General features: G+C 44.0%; 1 protein-coding gene across 2 annotated transcripts in view; it reads left to right on the plus strand.

Annotated features, from left to right (window-relative positions):
• Nucleotides 1-2,836: 2,836 nt before the first annotated feature.
• Ermp1 (endoplasmic reticulum metallopeptidase 1) overlaps nucleotides 2,837-24,476 on the plus strand; it is a 33,234-nt gene continuing 11,594 nt past the window's right edge. For both annotated transcript variants that reach the window (XM_052187506.1, XM_052187516.1), the window contains exons 1-10: nucleotides 2,837-3,217; nucleotides 4,940-5,241; nucleotides 10,785-10,912; nucleotides 11,571-11,676; nucleotides 15,641-15,787; nucleotides 16,944-17,036; nucleotides 17,917-18,129; nucleotides 19,793-20,013; nucleotides 23,694-23,868; nucleotides 24,205-24,395. In XM_052187506.1, the coding sequence (XP_052043466.1) occupies nucleotides 2,898-3,217; nucleotides 4,940-5,241; nucleotides 10,785-10,912; nucleotides 11,571-11,676; nucleotides 15,641-15,787; nucleotides 16,944-17,036; nucleotides 17,917-18,129; nucleotides 19,793-20,013; nucleotides 23,694-23,868; nucleotides 24,205-24,395 (1,896 nt within the window). In that variant the 5' untranslated portion in view covers nucleotides 2,837-2,897. The remainder of the gene's footprint in view (nucleotides 3,218-4,939; nucleotides 5,242-10,784; nucleotides 10,913-11,570; nucleotides 11,677-15,640; nucleotides 15,788-16,943; nucleotides 17,037-17,916; nucleotides 18,130-19,792; nucleotides 20,014-23,693; nucleotides 23,869-24,204; nucleotides 24,396-24,476) is intronic.

Here is a 24,476-nt window from a genome sequence, read left to right on the forward strand (position 1 = left end):
CTCAGGGCATATTAACTGAATAGTACAAGTTATGCCACGTCTTAGGAGACATCAGTAAAAAGCTGAGGTAAACCTGACAAGACTCTTGCCTTCATGGGGCCTCCAGTCCAGTGAGGGAACCATGGAATCACAGGCATTGATGGTGCTGTAGGATCGGACACAAGGGGGTGTGGCCTTAACTGATTTAGAGAGTCTTGCTTAAGAAGTATCACTTCCATTGAGATTTGAAAGAAATAAGCTTGGTAATGAAGGGAAGAAACAAGTGTTTCCGGCGATCCAACGAGTCTATGAGAAGACACTGTGGGGGGCTGGAGAGATAGCTCAGCGGTTAAGAGTACGCACTGCTCTTCTGAAGGTCCTGAGTTCAAATCCCAGCAACCACATGGTGGCTCACAACCATTTGTAATGAGATCTGGCTTCCTCTTCTGGAGTGTCTGAAGATAGCTACAGTGTACTTACATATAATAAATAAGTAAATCTTAAAAGAAAAAAGAAGACACTGTGAAGGAAAGATGGTGGACTGGAAGTCTTTAGGAGAGCTCTGTGAGCTGGGCAGTGGTGGCACACGTCTTTAATCCCAGCACTTGGGAGGCAGAGGCAGGCAAATTTTGAGGCCAGCCTGGTCTACAGAGTGAGTTCCAGGACAGTCAGGGCTACACAGAGAAACCCTGTCTCGAAAAACAAAAACAACAACAACAACAACAACAAAAGTAGGTATATGTCATATATCTGACAGACACTCGGTCAAAACTCCGCAGTGTGTTTTCTCAGTGGGTTTCTAGGTTGATGCCTTAGGGCACTTCAGCCATCATATGCGTGGGCCACAGAACCTTGAATCTAAGAGATTCACGGCAGCAGCAAACAGAAACAGGACTGGCCAGTTGCTACCATGGCTACTAAAACCAATGGCCAGCTTCTTGCCACTTACTGTGCTAGTGAAGGAAGACTAAACTTTACGTTTTCATTTATTATTTATTTATTTATTTATTATTATATATTTATTTAAACATTTTATTTGTATTATTGTGTGTTACTTATGGGTACTTACTGTAAACACCATCACCAAAGCAACTTGGGGAGGAAAGGGTTTATTTGGCTTATGGGTTCTGTATCACAGTTCTTCATCAAAGGAAGTCAGGACAGGGACTCAAACAGGGCAAAAACCTGGAGGCAGGCGCTGACGCAGAGGCAAAGGGTAGGGGAGTGCTGCTTACTGGCTTGTTCCTGGCTCAACCTGCTTTCTTATCGAACCTAGAACAACCTGCTTAGGACCCTCCCCTATCAATCACTAATTATAAAAATTCCTTACAGCTACATCTTATGGAATCATTTTCTCAATCGATGTTCCTTCCTTTCAGATAACTCTAGCTTGCACATCAAGTGGATATAAGACTAGCCAGCACAAGTGTGTTTATATGATGTGTTTGCATGCATGATTGTATGAACTGTATGTAAGTGCACGCGCATGTGTGTTTAGGTCAGCAGGTACCTTGTGGGAGTTGGTGCTCTCCTTCCATCATGGATCTCGCATGGAATTGAGGTTGTCAGGCGTTCAGGGAATGCTGGAACAAGCACATTTACCTTCTGTACTGGCTGGTTTTGTGTGTCAACTTGACACAGGCTGGAGTTATCACAGGGAAAGGAGCTTCAGTTGCGGAAGTGCCTCCATGAGATCCAGTTGTAAGGCATTTTCTCAATGATCTTTCTTAGTGATCAAGGGAAGAGGGCCCCTTGTGGGTGGTACCATCCCTGGGCTGGTGGTCTTGGGTTCTATAAGAAAGCAAGCTGAGCAAGCCAGGGGAAGCAAGCCAGTAAGAAACATCCCTCCATGGCCTCTGCATCAGCTCCTGCTTCCTGACCTGCTTGAGTTCCAGTCCTGACTTCCTTTGGTGATGAACTTCAATGTGGAAGTGTAAGCTGAACACACCCTTTCCTCCCCAGCTTGCTTCTTGGTCATGATGTTTTTGCAGGAATAGAGGCCCTAACTACGACACCTTCTGATCCATCTTGTTGGCCCAAGAACATCTTTTTGGAACCTTTGTTTCTAGGGTGCCCACCTGTCTGCAGCACAGAGCCAAATGCTGTCTTGTGAGCCCATTCGGTCTTCATTTGATGCCTTTATGTTCTTCAGTATTAAGTAGGAACAAAGTTATTTCCTTTTCAACGTCTGTACTTGGCATACTGTTTGACTCGTCAGCTAGTCATTATAGTTTTTTATCTGTTGGATGAAGGCAGCACTAGCCTTGATTATTGAGTTCTGTGTCTCCCTCCCTCCTTCCTCCCCTTCCTCCTTTGCTCATCTTTTGTACCCCTGACTGGCCTGGAACTCACTATGTAGACCATGCAGGCCTCCCTCTAATTTGTGTAAATCCAGTTTGCGCCTCCTGAGTGCTGAGATTAGAAATGCTTATTTATTTATTTATTTATTTAAAGACGGGATCTTCGTTATGAATCCCACTCTGGACGCAAAATAAGGATCCTCCTGGGCCTTTCTTAGTGCCAGGATGACAGCTTTGTTAGTCCAGTCCTGGTTGTGAAGTCTTATTGTTTTGGTAGCCAGAATCCTACTTTTCCTTTCCTACTATTCATCAGCCCAGTGCAAGATAAATGCCTCTTGTATTCTGTTAAAGCGGCCTCGCACTATTCTCTCGTTTGGGGCTGCTCATTTCTAGGTTTATGGGTGTTTTCCCCTTTGACAGTCTGCCCGCACCAGGCTGGGTGACAGCCTGTGCCACCAAAGATTTCAGACTCAAGTGCCAGAGAACAGCTAGGCGGACCAGCCAATCAGAAGAAATTTGGCCCTCTGCAGTTTCCGTCCGCTCACTAGGAGGCGCTGCGGAGGCCGCGGTGGCCCTGACTGTCGCGGGCTGGGGCGGTTGGTGGTGGCTGCCGCCGCCATGGAGTGGAGCTCGGAGTCGGCGGCCGTGCGGCGGCACCGCGGTACCGCGGAGCGTCGGGAGGGACAGGCGGCCGCGTCGCACCCGCAGAGAGAGGCCTCAGCGCAGGAGGATGCGAGGGGCGGCGGGAGGATGCGGGGGAGGTCGGAGAACGGCGGCGGGAGCCGGGGTGCGAAGACCGCGCTGTCCGAGGCACGCACCGCGCTGGCGCTCGCACTCTACCTGCTCGCGCTGCGGGCGCTCGTGCAGCTGTCGCTGCAGAGCCTGGTGCTGAGCGGGACCTCGGGGCTCCAGGGCGAGTTCGACGCGCGCCAAGCCAGGTACGGCCGGTCGGCCGGGCCGCGAGTCTCCTGCGGCCCCAGGCGAGTGATCCCGGGGTGGGGGAGCGTCTGGTCGGTGAGTCCCGCGCGGGTGAGCCGGGCGCCACTGTGCCCCAGGCAGAGGACGTCCGGCGCTGCCCTATGCAGAGTCCCGGGGTCCTTGGGCGCACGTCGGCGGGAAGTGGGATGGTCCTGGGCGTCCTTCTGGGGTCTAAATTGCGGGGACCCGGGGCTTGCCAGGCTCCCTCTTTCGCTTTCTCGGGGTGACCAGATCGATTGAGTCTGCTTTATCATCCACTCTGTTCCTCCTGCAGATGATTGGTTGTTCACACGCTTCAGTCATCCATTCTCCTCTCTTTCTCGAGCAACTTCCACTTTTTACTTTGGTTAGTTCTCTGCATTTTGAAATGAGATGGAGAGTGAGGTGTTTTTGTTTGTGTGTGTGTGCGTGTGTGTGTGTGTGTGTGTGTGTGTGTGTGTGTGCCAGTGCCAGGGCTGCATTACCAAGGCTTTTCTGGTATGGTGTTGGGAAGGAGTAATGTAGTGCATGCTACGGTGCTACCTTTCCTAAGCACCACGGTACCACGGTCCTCAAATCTGAAAGCTGTGGAGGAAAACTCAGAGTACGTCCACTCAGAATTATGCTTATAATTTCCGAAGATCGCAGATGGTTTGTGGTTCTTCTGTACTATAGATTGTATAGCGTTCGACATTTTAAATTTTTTTATTCTATTTATTTTTCGAGACAAAGTTTCTCAGTGTACCCTGGCTGGAACTTGCCCTTAGACTAGGCTGGCCTTTAACTCATAGGAATCCCTCTGCCTCTGCCTCTGCCTCTGCCTCTGCCTCTGCCTCTGCCTCTCAGGTGCTGGGATTAAAGGCCTGCACCTACACTGCTGGCCAAGGGTTCAGTTTTTTTTTTTTTTTTTTTTTTTTTGTTTTTTTAAACTACAGGTGTACTTGGAAATATGAATTTTTTGATTCTGTAACTTGCATCTTAAGTCATGAATCCTGAAGTAGTAGAAAGTTTTCAACTACTATTGTGTTTTTTAAAGTTGCTTCTTTGGATGCTTTTTCTTAAGAGTGTTTTTTGGAGGGCACCCTCAGTTCCCCCTCCTGTCCCACCCTCCCTCATTGGAGTAGGGTTCATTTTGGCCTGAACTGAAGTTATTAGGTTTGGTGTGTACAGCAAGAGGCTTGTGTTTATTCCTCTCAGAAGTTTATTATGCCTACTTGATGGCATTGCATGGTTATACTAATGGCTTTGGCCACTTAGACCCAGTAAGCGACAGTCCATAACTATCGGCAGGAGTCAGGCCGGTGAGGCTGTGCTGTTATCCCTTCAGCACTCATAAGTACTGAATGTAAGCCCTGCCTGGTCTTGGTACTGATTTGGTATGTACGTTGTCAATGGAGAAAAGTCTGAAAGCATTAGTTCCTAGTTCGTTTTCTTGAGATGTCTGATTTTTTTTTAAAGCACCTTTAGTTCCAGATCTCAAGAGTTAGAGGTAGGGGATCTCAGGGAGTTCAAGGCCAGCCTGGTCTATATAGAGAGATCATGTCTCAAGGTGGAGGGGAGCCACGGTGATTTTTTTTTTTTTCTTTCTGAGAAGTCAGAAGAACTAAACTTTCCGAGGTGGAAGGGAAGCCCAGTGGGAAGCTGCCCCAAGCTGTGCTGATGTTTGCGGGCCTTTGTGTCACCATCCTTCTGATTGTTTCCAGGGATTATCTGGAACACATAACTGCCATTGGCCCCAGGACTACAGGAAGCACAGAGAATGAGATTCTGACGGTCCAGTACCTTTTGGAGCAGATCAAGCTGATAGAGGCGCAGAGCAGCAGCCTTCACAGCCTTTCAGTCGACATCCAACGGCCTACGGGCTCCTTCAGCATCGACTTCCTGGGGGGCTTTACGAGCTACTATGACAACATTACTAACCTCGTGGTAAAGCTGGAGCCCCGGGAGGGGGCCAAGTATGCTGTCCTGGCTAACTGTCACTTTGACTCAGTGGCAAATTCACCAGGTAGGTACTTGTATTCAGTCATTTAAAGTCACAACAATACAGCCCAGAAGGCTTATTAACTTAGCCCCATGTAAGGACCATTTTCTCTTTGACCAGCATTTTCTCATTGTGGTAGAAAGGAAGCTAATTAATACCAGCCTCGAGTCTAACAATTTAATATTTCCTTAAGTTCATCATTGTTACCATCGTTATTGTAATTATTAAATAGCGGCATACACGCCCCATGATAATACATGAGATATTTTGGTCCACTGAAGTTTATCCTTAGTTTATCAATGTGTCTGTCCACTTGTAAGTGCTTACACATGTACAGAGGGGGCGGTACACTTTCCGGGTACTGGGTAAAGATCCCCAAATTTAAGGGAAACATGGATGGGAGGACATTAGTTCTAGTAGTTTCTGTCCACTTGAAAAGTTAAAATTATGGTCCACTGAAGGTGAGACATACCGATAGAATACTAAATATCGTGTTTTAAATAGACACTGCCAAGACAGAGAACTTGATGTGCAAGACAGTGTGTGACACAATACGTATCTGTCAAATCAGTGTGAATCCCCTAAATTGAAGTTTTTAAACTATGATTTCTCAGCATGATCTGTAGACTCTGGGTCTCTTTGTCCTTGCAGTGATTAAAAAAAAGTGCAAGCTGCATCGTCAAGGGCAGTAGTGAGAAAAGCCTTTAGAACTCCCTTCAGTTGTTGGATAGGTATTAGTTGAAGTGCATAAAGCCCAAACCTAAACCAAAAGAAGCATTGAGTTTCCACATAAGTCTCAAAGAAAAGCATTACAGTCAACAGTGGTAGCTTGAGATAGAGAGATCAATTAGCCTGAAAGCCAGAGACCAAGCTGTCCCAAAGGTACAGGTGCTGATGTGGCTAGGGACCACAAGGATTCCTTCTTGCTTTAAAAAGATATGTATTTATTAAATATTGTGTGTGTGTGAGTGTGTTTATATGCCCATGTATACGGGTGTGAGCACTTGGAGGCCAGGAGAGGGTGTCAGGTTCCTTAGTGCTGGTTTGGTTATCTGGGAACAGTTGTGGCTGTTGTGGGTTCTGGCATCCAAACCCTGGTCCCCTCATGATGGGGCAGCGAGCTGTCCTAACTGCTGAATCATCTCTCCAGCTCCAAGGATTAATTTTTATTTTGAGATGGTGATGTTTTATAAAGTATTATAGAGTAAAACAAAAGTCACTATTGAAATAATATATGAAGCCTGCTCATTGTATTCAATTCTGAAATCTTGATAAATGTCCATGACTGTAGGTGTTTTTAATAAGATGACAGGAGTCTGTCTATACTGATTGTCTACTACTGATATCCATCATCTCTAAAATTCCTTCTCCGTATAATCACATAAATATTCACAAATAAAATATGAAAAAAATTCCAGCTAATGTAGGCAGTTAAGAATAGAAAGTGGCATTTTACAATGGCATCCTGAGATACACTCTCAAGAAGACTCCTCTGACTGGACCACGAATGAGGTGGGTGCTGGGGCTCCTGAACAGGAGGAGAGGCACTGAGGATTGGGCCTTTGTTTGGCATATTGCTTAATTTATCTTTAATTTCTTAATTGTAAATGGAAAACTAATAGCTAATTTCAAATAGTGTTGCTCAAAGATTAGGTATAAGTAAAACTTCAGGATAGCGTCTTTCAGAGAAAGTCTTCTTTCTCTTGGTGGTGGTACTGTTGGTGGCAATACTCCTGGATCGCTTGAATGTATAGCCCAATATAACCATGTAGCGTCACATAAGATATGAACTAGCCAACCCTGTCTCGAAAAAAACAAAAGATATAAACTAGCCTTGACTTGAAGAATGATATTGTGATAAGACATTTCTTTGCATTTAGAATATATTTTGCTTATTTAGACATCAGTATCCACACATTCATTTAAAATAAGGCAGATGTGCCTATGCCAGGGACTAGACAAAGTCATCTTGTGCTCACTGTTAAGACGCTTAAATTCAGGTAAGGGTCATAAAAACCGCTGTGGTTATTTAAGAGCATTATATTAGAAAGACTGGATATATAGGTGTCAAATGCAGAATCCCTTGCCTTTCATAATTCTTATGTGGGACAGATCCTTGTAAGAGAAGATAGCAAAGAGAAGGACAGGTCATTGCTGTGTGGGCAGATGTATCTGTGTGATATCAAGGGGATAATAATCATTTCAAAGAGGCGGTTCAGTTCTCTGCCTTGGATATTTTCTTCATCAAAGAACAATACTTTTTTTTTTTTAAAGTGACAAGACAAAGGGAGAACCAGGTGGGGTGTAGCTCAGCAGTAGAGCGATTGCTTAGCACGTGCCAGCACCAGGGTCTGTCTGTAGTGCTGCAGAACTGCAGAACAAACCAACCAACCCAGAGGAAATCCCGAACCAAAGCAGAAAATTCCACAAAACAATAAAAGGGAGAAAGCACCTAGGGTATGTGCGCAGCGAGGTGTAGGAAACAGCGAATGGCAAGTCTAGTTGGGTAAGCCTGCTGTTTGGGGGCTCCTCGGGGCCTATGGCTGTCTTTGGAGATTAACCTTTGTCCTTCCGGGTAGACAGGGAGGTGGAACACCTGCGTAGAATCATGTTCTGCTTTTAGGCAAGTGGGGAGAGAGCGGAGAGCTTTTTTGTATCTTCAGATTTAATACCAAAGAGCCTTGTATTAAAGTAACATACTTTGAATGGCATTTTCTGCTGCTGTTTACATAGAGCCAGGTGTATAGATTATATGTGGAGTCCACTAATGAACAGACTCTTTGGAGAGCCATTAGAATTTTTAAGTTCCCTCAGCCCCCTTTTTTAGAGACAGGATCTCATGTAGCCCAAGCTAGCCTTGAAGTAATCTCATATTGCTATGTAGCTGAAGATGACCTTGAATCTTGTGGTCTGAGTGTGCCACCATGCATGGTATAAATGACTACAAAGATTGACCCTGTGGCTTCCTGCATGCTAAGCAAATGCTCTATTTCTTTCTTTCTTCTTCTTCTTCTTCTTCTTCTTCTTCTTTTTTTTTTTTTTTTTGGTTTTTTGGATTTGGTTTTTTTCGAGACAGGGTTTCTCTGTGTAGCCCTGGCTGTCCTGGAACTCACTCTGTAGACCAGGCTGGCCTTGAACTCAGAGATCCACCTGCCTCTGCTTCCCAGAGTGCTGGGATTACAGGCGTGAGCCACCACCGCCCGGCTAAATGCTCTATTTCTATTTAGAAATACTTCTTACCTAAAATTTTATAATACTCATACTGATGGTATGAAGTAAGTATCTATCAATAATAAGCTAAGAGTAGCTTTTCACTCATGCACCAAATGGTTGCCACCTCTCTGTGGAACTCACTAAAGCATGAATATTTTTTGTGCACAATGAGCTAGGGGTAGAACCCAATGACTGTACATGCTCTCCCAGTCTCAGGAGCCTTGTTGAGACATCCTGAACTGTGCGGTCTGGGCTAGCCTGAGTCTTACCATTGGTTCTGTTTAAGTCACCCCAGGGCTAGATCACAGGCTTGCATCACTGTTCTTGTTTTCCTGTGTGTGCTATTTTAAAGTTTCAGCAGCGTACCTGGACCTGGGAATTGATACCAATTAGAAGTAATGTTACCTACAGAAGGACCTCATTTATCTTTTCAGCTCTGCTGCGTGGTGCCAGGTCTTTGGTAAAAGAAACATCTGAGTTACTTTGGGGTGGCTTCACTTTCAGGGTGATACTAAGTGGAAAGGGATGTCAGTTTGTCACTCAGCCTTCTTACTGTCTTCAGACTGTCACTTTCTCAAAGGCATTGTGACCCTTTTCTGTTCTCTTCTAAGACACTGGTACCTTTAGAGTAGGGAGGCTGAGTAGAAACTTAAATGTGCTAATCAGCTGTATATAGAAAGGTAAGTGTTGTTAATTTCACTTCTTTGAGTAAAGAGAAGTGTTACTGTTTGATTTTCATCATAAAATAACAGTCTCAAATGGAAAAGAGAGGGTTTATTTCATGTGTTTTCTGAGACGTGCACATACTGCCTACATCAGCTTGTGTTCCTGCTCTAGGGGTGATCAGGGAACTGTTATTTTGTCTCTCTTTCACTAATGACTAAAGTACTGTCCAATAATCACCTGGGCCAATGTCATTAATATTGTTTCTTTTTGAGCAGAAGTGGGGCATAGAACTCAACAGAGCCCTAAAGCAAGTGTTTTATTGTCCCTGACTACAGAAGAAAGCTTCCACAAGGATGTTTCCCAAGTGCCAAGCAATGGGTGTTGTCTTGTAAAATCTGTGCAAAAAGCCTGTGGGGTGGAGTCATAAAGTCTGATTTCTACACCTCAGAACAGTGAAGGGAGCGACAGAGATAAAATTCACCCTACATCCTTCCTGTTCTTCAGTCCTCACTAAAGATGGCAGCTTCCTGACTCACCACACACGCCCCGCACCCCCACCCCCCGGAAGTGCTACTGCCCGAGTTATGGTGTTTCCTGACTTTAAATGCCTTGTAAGCTTCCTACAGTGAAAAGAATCAGATCAGCAGAAAACAGAGTTGTTCCTGAACTCCAGGGCGCCTCCCACTGCCACCTGTCCAGGTTCCCACCTGTACCTCCTCAGCCCTCCTCCTTGGATCTTTCCTTGGCTGCATTGCTTCCTCTGGAGGTCAGGCAACGCTGGTGAAGCAGGAGGATGCCCTCGAACAGGCTAACAATGTCATGAGATACCTCACTTAGAAAGCTTAGCGATAACCTTCTGGTGTCCCAGCCAGTCCCTTTAACTCAAATCAGCACCTGGGGCCCAGCACCTGGGCCAGTGCCGCAGGGTGCCTGCCACCAAGGCTGCTGCGTGCCTGCTTGGGCCCACGCAGCGGAAGGAGAGAATCAAGTCCTGCACATTGTCCTCTGACTTCCTTATGTGCACTGTGGCAAGTGTGTCTCTCCGCCACCCGCACACAAAATAAACACATAAAAATGTTACAGCAACAGATTCCATTAGAAACAACCAGAGTACTAGGGTTCTTTCATAATCTTTAATTAATATGATTTTCTGATGTAGAGGCTGGAGTTATCTGACTGCTGCACTTTTCTGTGGTGGGACAAGGTGCAGTTCACTCCTCAGTGTCTTTCCACTCAGGTGCCTTTGTACTTTTCCATACGTGATCCCTTTGGAAAAACCTTAAAGCATCCAGTGTTACTCACTCTGTAAACGTGAGGTGCTAGAGCGTTTATGATTTTGAAAGAATGTGGTAGTGAGGAGAAAGCTGTGAGTACCAGAAGTACCCAGAGCTGGGGGTGAGGGTAAATTCCAGTTGGTGCTGGGCTCCGGCTGGCTAATCGGTGCCACAGCTGTTGAAGGCATGCTTCCACCAATCACATCAACCAGGAGACCAGGCAGGGGTCTTACAGGGCTTGTGTTTGTTGAGCATTGTTGTCACCCTGTGATGGCAGAGTTATGCTTCTGGTCACGTGGTTGGCTGTCCTGGTGCTCCTCTGAGGGGAAACTCTACCCCAAAGCAGTAAGGAAAAGCACTAATGAAGTTTCTCACTGAAACTCTGATAAGTGCCTCTGTTTTTCTGATTCCAAGGTGCCAGTGACGACGCAGTTAGCTGTGCAGTGATGCTTGAAGTTCTCCGGGTCATGTCAGCATCTCCAGAGCCCCTGCAGCATGCTGTGGTGTTCCTCTTTAATGGCGCAGAGGAAAATGTCTTGCAAGTAAGGTTTTATTGTTTGAAGTATTTGGATTGAATAATGATGAGAGGAATAATGATTGGTAATAATGTTTCATTAGTAATATGGATAGTATCATAAAAATAATAATATGCAGAATAAACACTGTACCTGACTGTGGTTTAAAAGCACCTGTGCATGTAGCATGCGCAGTATGTTAGAAACTTCACTGAGAACTGCTCATCCTCCTAGGATGTGACTCTGGTTTGTTTGCACTCCAGTCTTTGAAGCAGGGTCTTGCTGTGTCTCCTAGGCTGGCCTGGCACTTGTGAGCCTCCTGACTCGGCTTTCTGAGTGTTGCTGTAACGAGCAAAGTGTTTCAAGGGCTTTTCAATGGCCTCACTCCTCTCCTGACCTTTTTTAACTGCCGAGATCAGAGAGCTGAGGAGGGACAGAGCACTAGTGCTTCGCCATGTGGGTTCTCTCTCCTGCCTTTTCTTCTTAACTTCTGCATGCTCTCACGGTGACTTTTACTTGGCAAACCCAATCCACCATTTTGTGCTGGAAGATGGCTTCCAAGTATGCGTTTGAGAAATGGCCATTTGGCCCTCATAGTCCCTGTCTTTTCAGATAGCCATTCTGCATGCAAATGAGCAACATAAAAACATGGTGTAACCTACATTTGCTTTCTTTCCTCACTAAGGCAAGCCATGGTTTTATTACTCAACATCCCTGGGCCAGTTTGATTCGAGCATTTATTAACCTGGAGGCTGCAGGTGTCGGAGGGAAAGAACTCGTGTTCCAAACAGGTATGCCAGGATGTGCACTGAGCAGTTCAGTGCCACAGCGGGAAGTTTCTCAGTGTACACAATCTTTTTTTTTTTTTTGTACACAAACTTTTTAATGAGCAATCTCTTGAATGAGGTTGATTTTTAAGGCATGAATGTGTATGGTAATATGTATGTTGGTATGGGTGTACATGTATGTGTGTGTGCATGTTATCTGCACTGTGTCCTCGCCTGTGTGCTTATAGCCAGAGGTGTTAACATCAGGTGTCCTCCTCAGCTGCATTCTACCTTTTTGAGACAGAGCCTCTTGCTGGATCTGGAACTCACCCTTCCAGCCAGTCCGGCTGGCCATTGAGATCCAGGGGTCTTTCTGACTCTTTATTAATTTTTAAAAGCAAAATAATGTGAACAGCATGTGAGTCCTGTATAGTACTTATTATATGTTATTATATGCAGATGATACACTAAGTTATTTAGTTCTCCAAGCCTGATGAGCACAGGCTGCTGTGCTTCCAGTCTGGATGAAGAATAGAATGAGAGTTTATCTTGTCAGGCTTTATAGTTGGTATATGACAGTGGCTCAGAGTCACTGCACAGCGAGTAACTGCATTTGTAATATGTGCTGGTTTGTTTGTTTGTTTATTTATTTTTGACAACATGACTCAAACTAGAGTTATCTGGGAAGTGAGAGCCTCAGTTGAGGAATTGCCTCCATCAGGTTGCTGCGTGGGCATGTCTGTGGGCATTCTCTTGATTAGTGATGGCTGTGGAAGGGCCCAGCCCACTGCAGATTGTACTTTCCACAGGGAGTCCTGAGTTTTGTAAGAAGAAGGCTGTGCCAACCCTGGAGAACAGCCGTCCCCATAGCCTGTGCTTCCCACTGAGCCTCTGGGCTCCTCGCTGCAGACCTGGGAGCCAGATGAGCTCAGTCTCTCCAGGTTCCTTTTGGCTAGCAGAGAAGCAAATAAGAACATGATATAATGTGAATATTATTAATTATGGATTATTAGGGTATAAGGGTTTTAAAATGATAGAAAGAATTAAAGTGAGAAAATTTACTCACAGTTTAAAGAATTTAATTTCATCCCTGAATAATTTAAATGTCAAAAAAAAAAATCCAGTAAGTATAATAGCCAAAGAGAGTTTTAATTTTAGGATTGTGCATTCCTGACGATAACAAGGTATAGCTGTTGAACAGCATGTACTTAGCATCTTTGCAGAGTTGAGAGTGCACAGACTTGCTCAGCAGGGCCTGCTAAGACCTGACTTTGGAAGACCCACCTTCTGTCCTGCCCCTGCCACACACAAAGCTTTGGCCAAAGCTGCCTCTGTTGTTTTGTGAGTCAAGACAGTTTTATTTTGCAACCCCGGCTGCCCTTGAATCTGATCCCTCTGCCTCTGCTTTAGAGTGTAGGGATTATAGGCATGCACTCTGTTTGACTCGCCAGGATCTTAATAGTGAGCAGTGTTTTGGGTGAGGGGGCTAGAGGACGTGAGTAAGGCATAGAAACTTAATCTGTAGCATCTTTAAAAGACATTGTATTTAAGTTTTGAAATTACAGTAAGTACTACGTGTTTTTATAATGTAAACAGTATCATATGTCAATACTCTCTCAAACTTACTTTAAACTTTTAAAATGATCCTGTATTTTATTTGTTATATATTGTTTGTGAGGAGCAGCTGAACTCTAATATCTGTAGGAACAGGTAGCTGCTTTCTGCTCTGGCCCCATTTTCTTGATACAGGAGGAATACCTCCAACAGCTACCAAATCAGAAAGGGGCAGCAGAGAACTCTAAGCAGGGACATTGAGTCTCATTGGCTGTGAAATCCCAGGCTCCCTAGAGCAACAGCTGTCTGGTGTATCCCTGTCAGAAGTGTACTGTAAACTTTAGTGCCTTCATCCAATGCCTTTAATTTATGCAGCACCTGTTGTATCTTCTGCTACCCAGATATCATCCAGTCTCATGGTTTAGTCCAAAGGACTCCTGATAATTTTCTCAGCATGTATTAGTACAGTCTACAGAGATAGTTTGAAGAGATGAGAGCACACTTTCCAAAAATGACATCTCAGCTCAAGGCAGTTCTCTGTTAACATCTACTGAGTATTCACTTTTGCTGGCCCTGATTAGGCCCACGTTCTTACTCAACTAAATGTACGTGATTTTAGGTTAAAAAAAATCTCCAGCAACATGGAATTTCAAAATGATTACATATCTGGAAACAAATGAGCACCAGTTCCAGGTAGAAGGCGGTGTTTGCTGGTGGGACTAGGTGAGGGAGGCTGCCGCAGTGGTCGGGGGAGGCACCGCAAGAGCCAGTGAGCTTTCCACTGCATTGTGAAGCTAGGTGCAGAGCTGATCACTGCCCGGCCTGCTCTGTAGTGTTAAATAGTTTCCTGTGTATTTGTTACTTTGATAATAAAATCCCAGAACCTCCTTCAGTATATGTGCAATTTAAACATTTTGCTCATTCTAAAACCCGAATATTTTAAGACTTACTGCCCTGGAAGGAATCCATAACAGCCTTGCTGAGAACATACTTCTTATCTGAATTTTGCACCATTCCTTGCTTCTAGTTTTGAGCTTATCTTAATGGCTTAAGTATGTGCCTGAGAGCCTTTGGCGGTCTTCTATGTTCCAGGATGTTTCTCAGGATATGTCTCTCACATCTGATGCCACTGCCTATTAGAGGACTAGCTTTCTTGTGGCTCTACCTTCTAGAAAGTTCCTCGTGTTGATTTCATTTTTGACTAAGAACAAGCACTCCAGTCTGGCAGACTTAGACTTGTGTTTGAGACTGAGGGACAGATGGCCCTGTCCTAGGTTTTCTTTCTGTGTGGTGAGACTTATCTTCTGGCCTTTCAGATAAAACAGTTTGTACTCTCCAAATCTCTAGAACTCCATTATCACTTGAGAGGGAAGCTCATTTGGGGAGATTTTGGTGGCTGGGATAATCATTCTTCCTTAATGTCAGAAAGAGCGGCTCGTCAGACCAGCACTAGAGTGGAGTGCTTGACGGTGTCAGTTTTGAAGATGTTGATAAAATATAACTTTGTAAAATTTAAACAAATTAAACCATTAACATATGTCCCATTTTGAAAAATTTAGGCTCTACTGAGTACGAGAAATCTGGTAAGTCAGAGCTCATGGCTTTTCCATTACTCTGAGCAAACCAGTGCTAATTTGTTCTATAACTTTTTGGGATTTTTAAAGTAAGTTTTCTTATTTAAGTTTTTTAAAATTTATTTACCTGTATTTTATGTGCATTGGTGTTTTGTGTGCATGTATATTTTGGAGTTACAGACAGTTATGAACTGTATTGTGGGTGCTGGGATTTGAACCCTGGTCCTCTGAAAGAGCAAGCAGTCAGTGCCCTTAACCACTGAGCAATCTTTCCAGCCCTGGGATTTAAAAAAAGAATGTGTATTTATGCACATGAACACATACATATTTATTTCCTTAAAATGGGATATTTTGTAACTGTTGCCATCCTTAGTATATATATATATAAAATCCATAGCTTTATTAAGGTATAATTTAAGTGTTCTGTAATTTACCAACTTAAATGGTAAGATTCAGTGTGTTTTTTCCACATAGTTGTGTACCATCATCATAATTCTAGAGCATTTTAATAAAAGGTTTGTTTATGTGTGTATGCTTATGTGTGTGTGTGAATGTGTGCACGTGTGTGCAGATGCCCAAAATGGTCTGAAGAAGTCATCGGATTGTTGGAGCTAGAGTTAGAGGTGTCTGTGAAGCCCGTGACATGGGTGCTGGGAAGAGAGCCCTGCTCTTGACAACTGAGCAGCAAAGCTCTAACCACTGAGCATCTCTTCATTTTCTAGAACATTGATCATCATTCCTAAAGGGGTCCCTGAACTTACCATCAACTCTTGCTCATATTTCTTTAGTGCAGCCAACCAAGTCTGTCTGAACAGAGCCATTCAATTAACCCTGTATTGTGTTGTTTTGTTTCATTTCAGGCCCTGAAAATCCTTGGTTGGTCCAGGCTTACGTTTCAGCAGCTAAACACCCTTTTGCTTCTGTGGTGGCTCAGGAGGTTTTTCAGAGTGGAATCATTCCTTCTGATACTGACTTCCGAATCTATAGGGATTTTGGGAACATTCCAGGTATTTTTTCTGTGGTCGCAGGCTAATGTATCAAAAACAAGCCTTATTTCTTGAAAGTTGTAATAGCTTCTGAGAGGACATTATATGTGAGATATTTATCTTCTGACTCAATATCTTAGTTAAGGTTTTATTGCTGTGAACAAACACCATGACCAAGGCAACTCTTATAATTGGGGCTGACATATAGCTTCAGAGGTTCAGTCCATTATCATTAAGACATCCACGGCATGGCGGCATCCAGGCAGGCACGATGCAGGAGGAACTGAGAGTTCTACATCTTCATCTGAAGGCTGCTAGTAGAATATTGGCTTCCATACTGCTAGGATGAGGGCTTAAAGCTCACACCCACAGTGACACATTTCCTCCAACAAGGCCACCCCTTCTAATGCTCCTTGGGCTGAGCATATACAAACCATCACACTCAACCAAAGCATAGTTCTTGATATTATCTTTTCTTTTTCTTTCTTTCTTTCTTTTTTTATTTTTTTGTTATTTGTTTGTTTTTTTGAGACAGGGTTTCTTTGTGTAGCCCTGACTGTCCTGGAACTCACTCTGTAGACCAGGCTGGCCTCGAACTCAGAAATCTGCCTCTCTCTGCCTCCCAAGTGCTGGGATTAAAGGCGTGTGCCATCACTGCCTGGCTGATGCTGTCTTTTCAAAGCCCCACAGTAATTTAAACTTTCCTTCTCTACGGTGTTGCCGTGCACCAGTGTGGGAGATGGAAAGACCAGGTTAGCACGGCCGGCATCCTCAGGGCTGGACCCCCACCCTGCTGCCGCCTTGCTTCTCCAGCTCCTTTGATGATTTTTACAGCTCATTTGAAAGTTAGGTTTGGCTCTTAACTGCCCAAATTCCATTCTCAAAACTTTCTCCCCGAATGTGTGACTTAAATGCTTCTTTAATTATTATGTTTTAAATTATTGGCCATAGTTATATATTTTTAAAATTTAATTTTCTTATTCACTTTACATCCCAATATCTGGTCCTTGGTTCTAGATTTTGTAAGAAAAAGATTTATGTGATTCATGAATATTACAGACATCAGTTAACCTCTTGTTTTGACATTTTGTCTTTTAGAATTTAATATGTCAAACAAATAGGCCCAATACAAATCTGATCTTTAAAGTAAGATGACTTTTTCCATTGTCTATCTTAGGAATAGACTTAGCTTTTATTGAAAATGGATACATCTATCACACCAAGTATGACACAGCGGACAGAATTCTCATAGATTCCATTCAGAGAGCAGGTTGGTATTTGTATTTACAGGTTTGGCTTTTGATATATAATGATGAACTATTAAGGATGATCTATAATGTACATTCTATAGTCTGTGTGGGAGAGAGACAGTGTGTGGCCAAATGAGTTTCAGTCTTGGAGCTGGAAAGATGAGGGCTTGAATTTTAGTCTTTGATGTCTGACTTAGCAATTAAAAGCTTAGAAACAGTCCCTGGGAGTAGCCTAGGGCTGAGGTAGGGTTTTGGATTCACCGAGATAATTTGGAAGGGGTGGCCCCAGGCTGCAGTAGGACTGTTGAAGAGTAAAGAACACAGACAAGTGAATGCTAAGACCTGTAGTAGCATCAGGACCTGGGTTTGTACACCAGATGGAAGGGTGGTGGGGACAGATGAGGCACTCACACAGACAGAGCATTATAGTGCTTCTGGAGGTCTGGAGGCGAGGCTTAGGGACGTGACAGGGATTTGGGCTATGGAGAGAAGATGACCTTTTAATTAAAATAAAACACAGAGCAGAAGGGACCCGGAGAGGAGGAGATGGGTGGTATGCTGTGCTCTCAGACTGGATGGAAGTAGTGTTTTCAGAAACAGAAATATAACAGAAAGTTGAAATATATGGGGGAGGATGCTAGATGGTTTCAAAACTTATCAGGGATTTGGAGGTAGAGAACTTGCCTAATGTGTGCAGGTCCTGGAGCCCATCCCTAGTATTGAGTAGGTAGATGGCTCAGCAGGTAAAGGGCCGAGCAGTGGAAGGCAGGAAGAGGCATCTGCTTGTGTTCTTCTGGGTACTTCATTTTCAGAGCGCCTGATTCACTTCTGCCTCACGTGGCTGTATGTGGAAGTCACAGTGGAGTAGCTTACTAGACCATGTTATTTTTCTTAATAAAGGTGACAACATTTTAGCAGTTCTTAAACACCTGGCTACGTCTGACATGCTGGCTTCTTCGTCTGAGTATCGACATGGCAGCATGGTGTTCTTCGATGTGTTCGGCCTGTTGGTCATTGCGTACCCTTCTCGCGTTGGCTCCATAATAAACTACATGGTGGTTATGGCTGTTGTTCTGTACCTGGGGAAAAAGCTGCTGCAGCCCAAACACAGGAGTAAGTCTTTTCCTTGAAGTGTGGTTCTGGAATGGGGGCGGGACTTGCAGGGGAGATCTTAGCCATTGTTGTTGTTTCTTTAAGGAAGTATAGTATCTTAAGAGATGACTTGATTCACATTTTTAGAAATTCCTAGATAAGTTTTGAGCCTGTATGCTCATTATCCTTTGAGGGTTGGTGGGGATGACAGTTCTTATGCACTCACTCTGAAACGAGCTAAGTCAGCTGGATTGTCTGCCTTATCTGAACTAACGGAAGGTGGGGCCACGTATGAAGGCGGGGCCACATAAGGCTATTCACCCTTGTGTTCATTCTGTGTGAAACCACTAACAGTACTAAAAGGGAACTTCAGTACTGGAAGATGTTTCCTTTTCAAAAAAAAAGAGTTGCATGTTTCTTTACTTATTAATAACAAATTTTAATTTCTTAAAATCCAGTAATATTTTATACTATGATCAAGTGTATAACCAGTGTTAAAACTAAAATTTACACAACCAAAAAGAAAAAAAGGTTTGTAGAGGTTGACTTTTTTTTTTTTTTTTGTTTGTTTGTTTGTTTTGTTTTTTGGCTTTGGTTTTTTTCGAGACAGGGTTTCTCTGTGTAGCCTTGCCTGTCCTGGAACTTACTCTATAGACCAGGCTGCCTCAAACTCAGAAATCTGCCTGCCTCTGCCTCCCAGAGTGCTGGGATTACAGGTGTGTGCCACCACCGCCTGGCTAGAGGTTGACTTTTTATTTAAATTTTTAAATAAATTTTATATAAATTAAAAAAAATATTTGTGTGTGGGGGTCACAAGTCTGGAAGTCAGAGGGCAGCTTGTGGCACTAGCCTCCCTCCCACCATGTAGGTCCTGGGCATCAAACTGAGCTCATCACTTTGGCCTGCTGACTACCTTGCAGGTCCTCTAGATGCACTGTTACTGAAAAGTCTCATGACGCCTTCCATGCTCAGGCCCACAGCACACAGTCCTGGGATGGATGCAGTCGCAGACTTTCTGCCTCCCTTCTGCCTGAATCGTTTCTGCTTGAAATGTTTCAGAGTTTAAATTGTCATGTTATTACAATATAAGTATTTAGCAGCAGTTGAAATAATTCTTTGTCACCAGGTATTTTCCCTGCCATTATTTCCCATCTTTAAAAACATTTTACATTTATTTATTCACCTATTTATTTGTGAGTGTGCATGTGTAGTCAGAAGGCAGCTGTGGCTTCAGTTTGCTGGGCTCTAGGGATTGAGCTCAGGCTGACAGGCTTGGGTGGCCACACACTTGCCTGCTGGACCATCTTGCCAGCCCCATGCTACTGTCTTTTAGCAAGAGTTTATATGGAACTGCATCTTTTAAATTTCTTGCTAATATTTTGATAAATGACGCATTCTAAAAATAACGATTACTAGCTCTTTCTCTAGTAAGGAGGGTGTCTGCACCCCTGTGAGCTCTCTTAATCATTAATCCCTGGGCTCTCAATGTGTTCCTGAACTTCATCCTTTATTCTTACCCCGATCTCGTGTTTGATTGTTTTCTAAACTACAACATTTAAATATTTCTAATTATGTAGTAAATTTTTAGTTTTAATATTTGGCCCTTTAGCTGGTTTTGTTGTAACGGTTTTGTAATTGATTTGATGAAGATGGTGACATTAACTTTTTCTTTTCTCTTCATTAGATGCTAATTACGTGAGAGACTTCTTATGTGGACTTGGCATCACTTTCATTAGCTGGTTCACTAGCCTTGTTACAGTCCTCATTATCGCAGTGTTCGTCTCTCTCGTTGGACAGTCTCTCTCATGGTATAATTACTTTTATATTGCCGTTTGCCTGTATGGAACGGCCACAATTGCCAAAATAATACTCATTCATACTCTTGCAAAAAGATTTTATTATATGGTAAGTGGCTGATGTGTTTATTGTTTTCTTTTTGCTGTTTTCATGGACTGAAGACAAACAAGTGAAATGATTGTGTCTGGTCTTTCGGAGCTGTTAGAAATTGCTGTGGCAGCTGGCTATAGACAGTGCTGCCACAGTTGTGTTAGTTTCCTGGACTGTTTTTAAATCTCAGAAGTGGGGTGCAGAGTTGAGGTGATGCTGTGGAGCTGTGTGTGTAGCAGTGGTCAGGATGGTGGTGGTGCGAGGCGTGCTCATGGGGTTTCTGCCTCTGCTGGTGTTCTATGTTTCCAGGCACCAGCCCCTCATAAGTGTGACTGTCACTGCTCTCCTCTGGACTGTAGGCTGGTGAGGGTGAGTTACTGACTTCTCTGTGCATCCCTGTGTCAGGCAATGCCTGACATAACCTGACATGAAAAACACTTCTTTCCTAAAAGAACAGTGCATGTAAAATCTCCTCGTTGTTTTTTTCTTCACTTTTCTTTTCTTTTTGATATCATTTCCCCCTTTCCTTTCTATCTTCTAATCCTTCCTATATACCTCTCCTTGATCTCTTTCAAATTCATAGCCTCTGTTGTCATTAATGTTGTTAAATAAATGTATGTATATATGTTCATAAATATAACCTTTAGTCTATATAACATTATTCATATGTCTGCTTTAGAGCTGACATAGAGCTGGTGTGGGTAGCCAGTTGTGCTCTTTCTGGGGAAAGTCCACCTCTCCCACTCTCAGCATTTCTTAGTTGCCTGGACATCTTTGTGTAGGGTTGAGGCCTTGTGGTCTTTCCCCTACCTACTCTATCATGTCTGTTGTTGTCCTTGTACAGCAGTAATGGTGGCGAGTCCTTATGGATATAGCTTCTGACATTATTAGGTGACACGGTGTCATAGCCAGCTCCTTTATCTTCCCCTCTTTGTCCCCTTTTGAAGTGTCCCCTGGACTTTAGGTTCTAGAGTTGTTTGTAGATGTACTCACTGGGACTGGGATTCACAAGTTTTTATTTTGATTGGTTGTGGTTTTCTATAATGGTCTCCGTCTGTTGCAAAGTTTCATTGATGCAGGGTAAGGACCACAGTTCTATGTGGGTATGAGGACAAATATTTGGTATGTAGTTAGGGGTTATCCTGGTTTGGTAAAGTGGTGGTCGTAGGTTCTCCACGATCCGTGACACAGGAAGCCCTGGATGGTTGGCTGGGTTTCCTGGGCCAGGCCCCATTTCCCTCTTGTTGAGTAGGTCTTATGTCCAATTAAAGAGCTTGGCTACCACCAAGACGTGTGAGCCCCTGCTGCAGCCCAGCCTTCGGGCTTCCTGCCGTGCTGGTCACTGTGGTTCATAGGCATCATAGCTGAGGAGGAAGGACAGCTGGCTGCTTCCGGCCTTGGGAAGCTCGCATGCTGCAGTCTGCTACTATAAGAGCTCGTCCTCAGGGCACATTCAGTCCAGCTTACAAGCATTTGGCCCCGAATTTGTGCATGGTGTCTTCAGCAATAGGGACTTACCTTCTACCTGTGAGGGGCAACCAAGGGCAATTTACAATAGCCTTTAATGTTTTGGGAATCTCTTGGGCAACCCTGATCAAAGACTAAAAAGAGGCCATCTTATATTGCCTGGTGTGGTTTTATACATTTTGTCTTGCTTTCCCCAAACTTTGTCTCTTTGCCTTCCCATCGATGCCCAGGGTGAAGGGCAGCAGTGACCGTTTGTTTCCTCTGCAGCAGATGCTCAGCCATGAGCTTCCTTGTGTGGATTGCTACTTCCTCATTCTTGATGGCTGCAGGCCAAGAATAGGGGAAGAGAACACCTTGCCTTTCCACCCTGGGTCTCAGGGCTGCAGCTTGCTTATTACAGCTACGCTAGCTGGCTCCTTCCCAGGGACCCGCCTTTTCTGCCTACCCAAGCTGGGGCTAGCAGTGAGTGCCAGTGTACCCAGCTCATTTACATGGGTTCTGCATTTATAGTACTTTACTGTCTCCTAAGGTCCCCCACCCCTTTATGTATATTTTACTTTTACTTTTACTTTTGAGACTTTTGAGACTAAGTGTCCTCAGGCTGGACCTGGACTCACCCTGTATCCATGTGGTCCTTGACCGTGTGTTTCTTCTCTTTCCTGGGTAGCTGGGATTGCAGGTCTGCACTGGCAGCCTTGTTGTTTTCCAGACTTAGCACCCAGTTGGCTGAGCACTCCGTGAGAATCTCTTCCTCTGAGCACAGCTTTCTTTGGTGAGGTGTAAGGACTGCTGTGCTCTCTGCCATTGTGCAGTGATAAGAAGTTTAGTAGCAGTTCTGGGAGAGTGCTGGGGCAAGAGCCCTGGACCGCCCTGGGCGAGCCTTTGTTTATGGAGATGGTGGCATCTGAAAGGGCTTCAGAAACTTGAGTGTGCCTGACCGAGAACAGGCCACTGAGCAGTCAAAAGTGGGAATGCTTCTGCACAAGACACATTTGGGTCACAGTCAAAGAAAAAGTCCAGTGTGGTGAAGACATGATTAGAAAAACCTCAGCAAGCAACAAGTACGTCAGGGTGAAATTGAGACTGGAGGTGGCCCTAAAAGTCAGTCAGGCCATTAGCCTTTTCCAGCAGGACAGAGATGAGTAGTTTCATGGTTTAGTAAGGAAACTCTGGCAACTCTATTGGAAAAGGTCAGGAGGAAGGGAAGGGTCAGTAGAGGTGTGGATGAAAACAGATTTGAGGAGTATTGTTTGATTTGTTCAGCTTTGGAACTTACTGTAAAGTGTGGTCGTGTTCCTTATTAAGCTCTGAGCACACACAGTTTCAGATTGAATTACTGTTACTATTACGATTGAATTTTCCGAGAGAGTCTCAGAGACCTACATTCCCAAGTTGGGTCAGAATCTTGCACTGTAGCCTGGCTTCAAACTTCAGGCTGTCCTACCTCAGCCTCTGGAGTGCTGGGATTACAAAAATGTACCACCTTATCAAGCCTTCAGATTGAGTTCTGAGAATTATTTTCCTTTTTAAGACCATGCCTCTAACACTGAGTTGAACATGTATTTAACCAGTCAAGCCTGATTGCCAGTGAACTTTAAAGTGGGGTCTCTAAAGACAAAGATCTCTGAGGAAGTAGAGATGAGTGAGAGAAGTTTAAAGGCAGCCATTCCCTCTGTGGTGTATGCACTGTAATTTTGACTTTGAGAATTGCGCATGTTAAAGTGTTTAAATCTTGGACAGCTTTCTTGTGAAATAGTGTGAGTGCCCTTGGGCTTCGCGTCTTTAAAAGGAACTTCAAATTTTGTGAGGAAGTGTCAAGCATAGAGAAAGGTGCCACAGCATCAGAGGTGTGAGGTGGCAGCGGGGAGACAGGGAAGTCAAGCCACGTGTCCCCATGGCCATTGCCGGGACGGTGTGGTGTGACATGTGCTTTGTGACGCTGCAGCAGCTGGTAATGCCCTTAACAGACCACTGCTCTACACTGCTTCAACTGTGTTTGGAAGTTGCAGCAGCAGCACAACATGGGGTGTGTGTTTTTAGGTCCTGCTACAGGAGCAGAGTTGCTTCTGCTTCCTTATCTTATGGAACCGACCCATTCTGTGCAGCTGTTGGGCTTCGTCAGCTTGAAGGGTGACCCTGATGAAAATAAGATGCATTTGGCCTTGGGATGGAAATTACAACAAGATCTCTAGGAATGGCCGTGAATGAAACTGTATTTCTCTTCCTTTCAGAACGCCAGCGACCTATATCTGGGAGAACTGTTCTTTGACACCTCACTGTTTGTGCACTGTGCTTTTCTTGTTGGTTTAACCTATCAAGGGTTTTGCTCCGCATTCATGAGTGCTGTCTGGGTAGCTTTCCCATTGCTCACAAAGCTTTGTGTGTACAAGGACTTCAAGAAGCACGGTAGGATAATTTTGGTTTTTGATAAAAACGGGGAATATGTTAAAAATGACTCTCAGAGATTATTTGATCAAATTATTTTTCCAAAATATTTGTTTTAATTTATGCCATGCAAGTATCTAATACTGTATACCCCACCCCATTCTCATGTTTCTGGACATATGCTATTATATTGCTTTAACATTGTTTGTACTTTATCTTCCCTGTTGAAATTGTCGGAGTGCACTAGATCATATGTACCAAGGGTCTAGAGTCCCATCTGACCCAGTTTCTGTCACTGACCCAGGGCCGTGCATCGTGCCCTGCAATTCCATAGGTATGTTTTGTCTTTTCCTCTAGGTGCCCACGGAAGATTTATTGCTCTTTACTTTTTGGGGATGTTTATCCCATATCTTTATGGACTGTACCTCATCTGGGCTGTATTTGAGATGTTTACTCCTATCCTTGGAAGAAGCGGTTCGGAAATCCCTCCAGATGTTGTGCTAGCCTCCATTTTGGCTGTCTGTGTGATGATTCTCTCCTCCTATTTTGTAAGGAAAAATGTACTGTTTTTATTTTTTATATATGTGATGACTTAGCTGTACTGGAATCTGTGAAATTATGTTGTTTGT

The sequence above is a fragment of the Apodemus sylvaticus genome, chromosome 1 (genome assembly GCF_947179515.1).
Source record: "Apodemus sylvaticus chromosome 1, mApoSyl1.1, whole genome shotgun sequence".
Taxonomy (NCBI): domain Eukaryota; kingdom Metazoa; phylum Chordata; class Mammalia; order Rodentia; family Muridae; genus Apodemus; species Apodemus sylvaticus.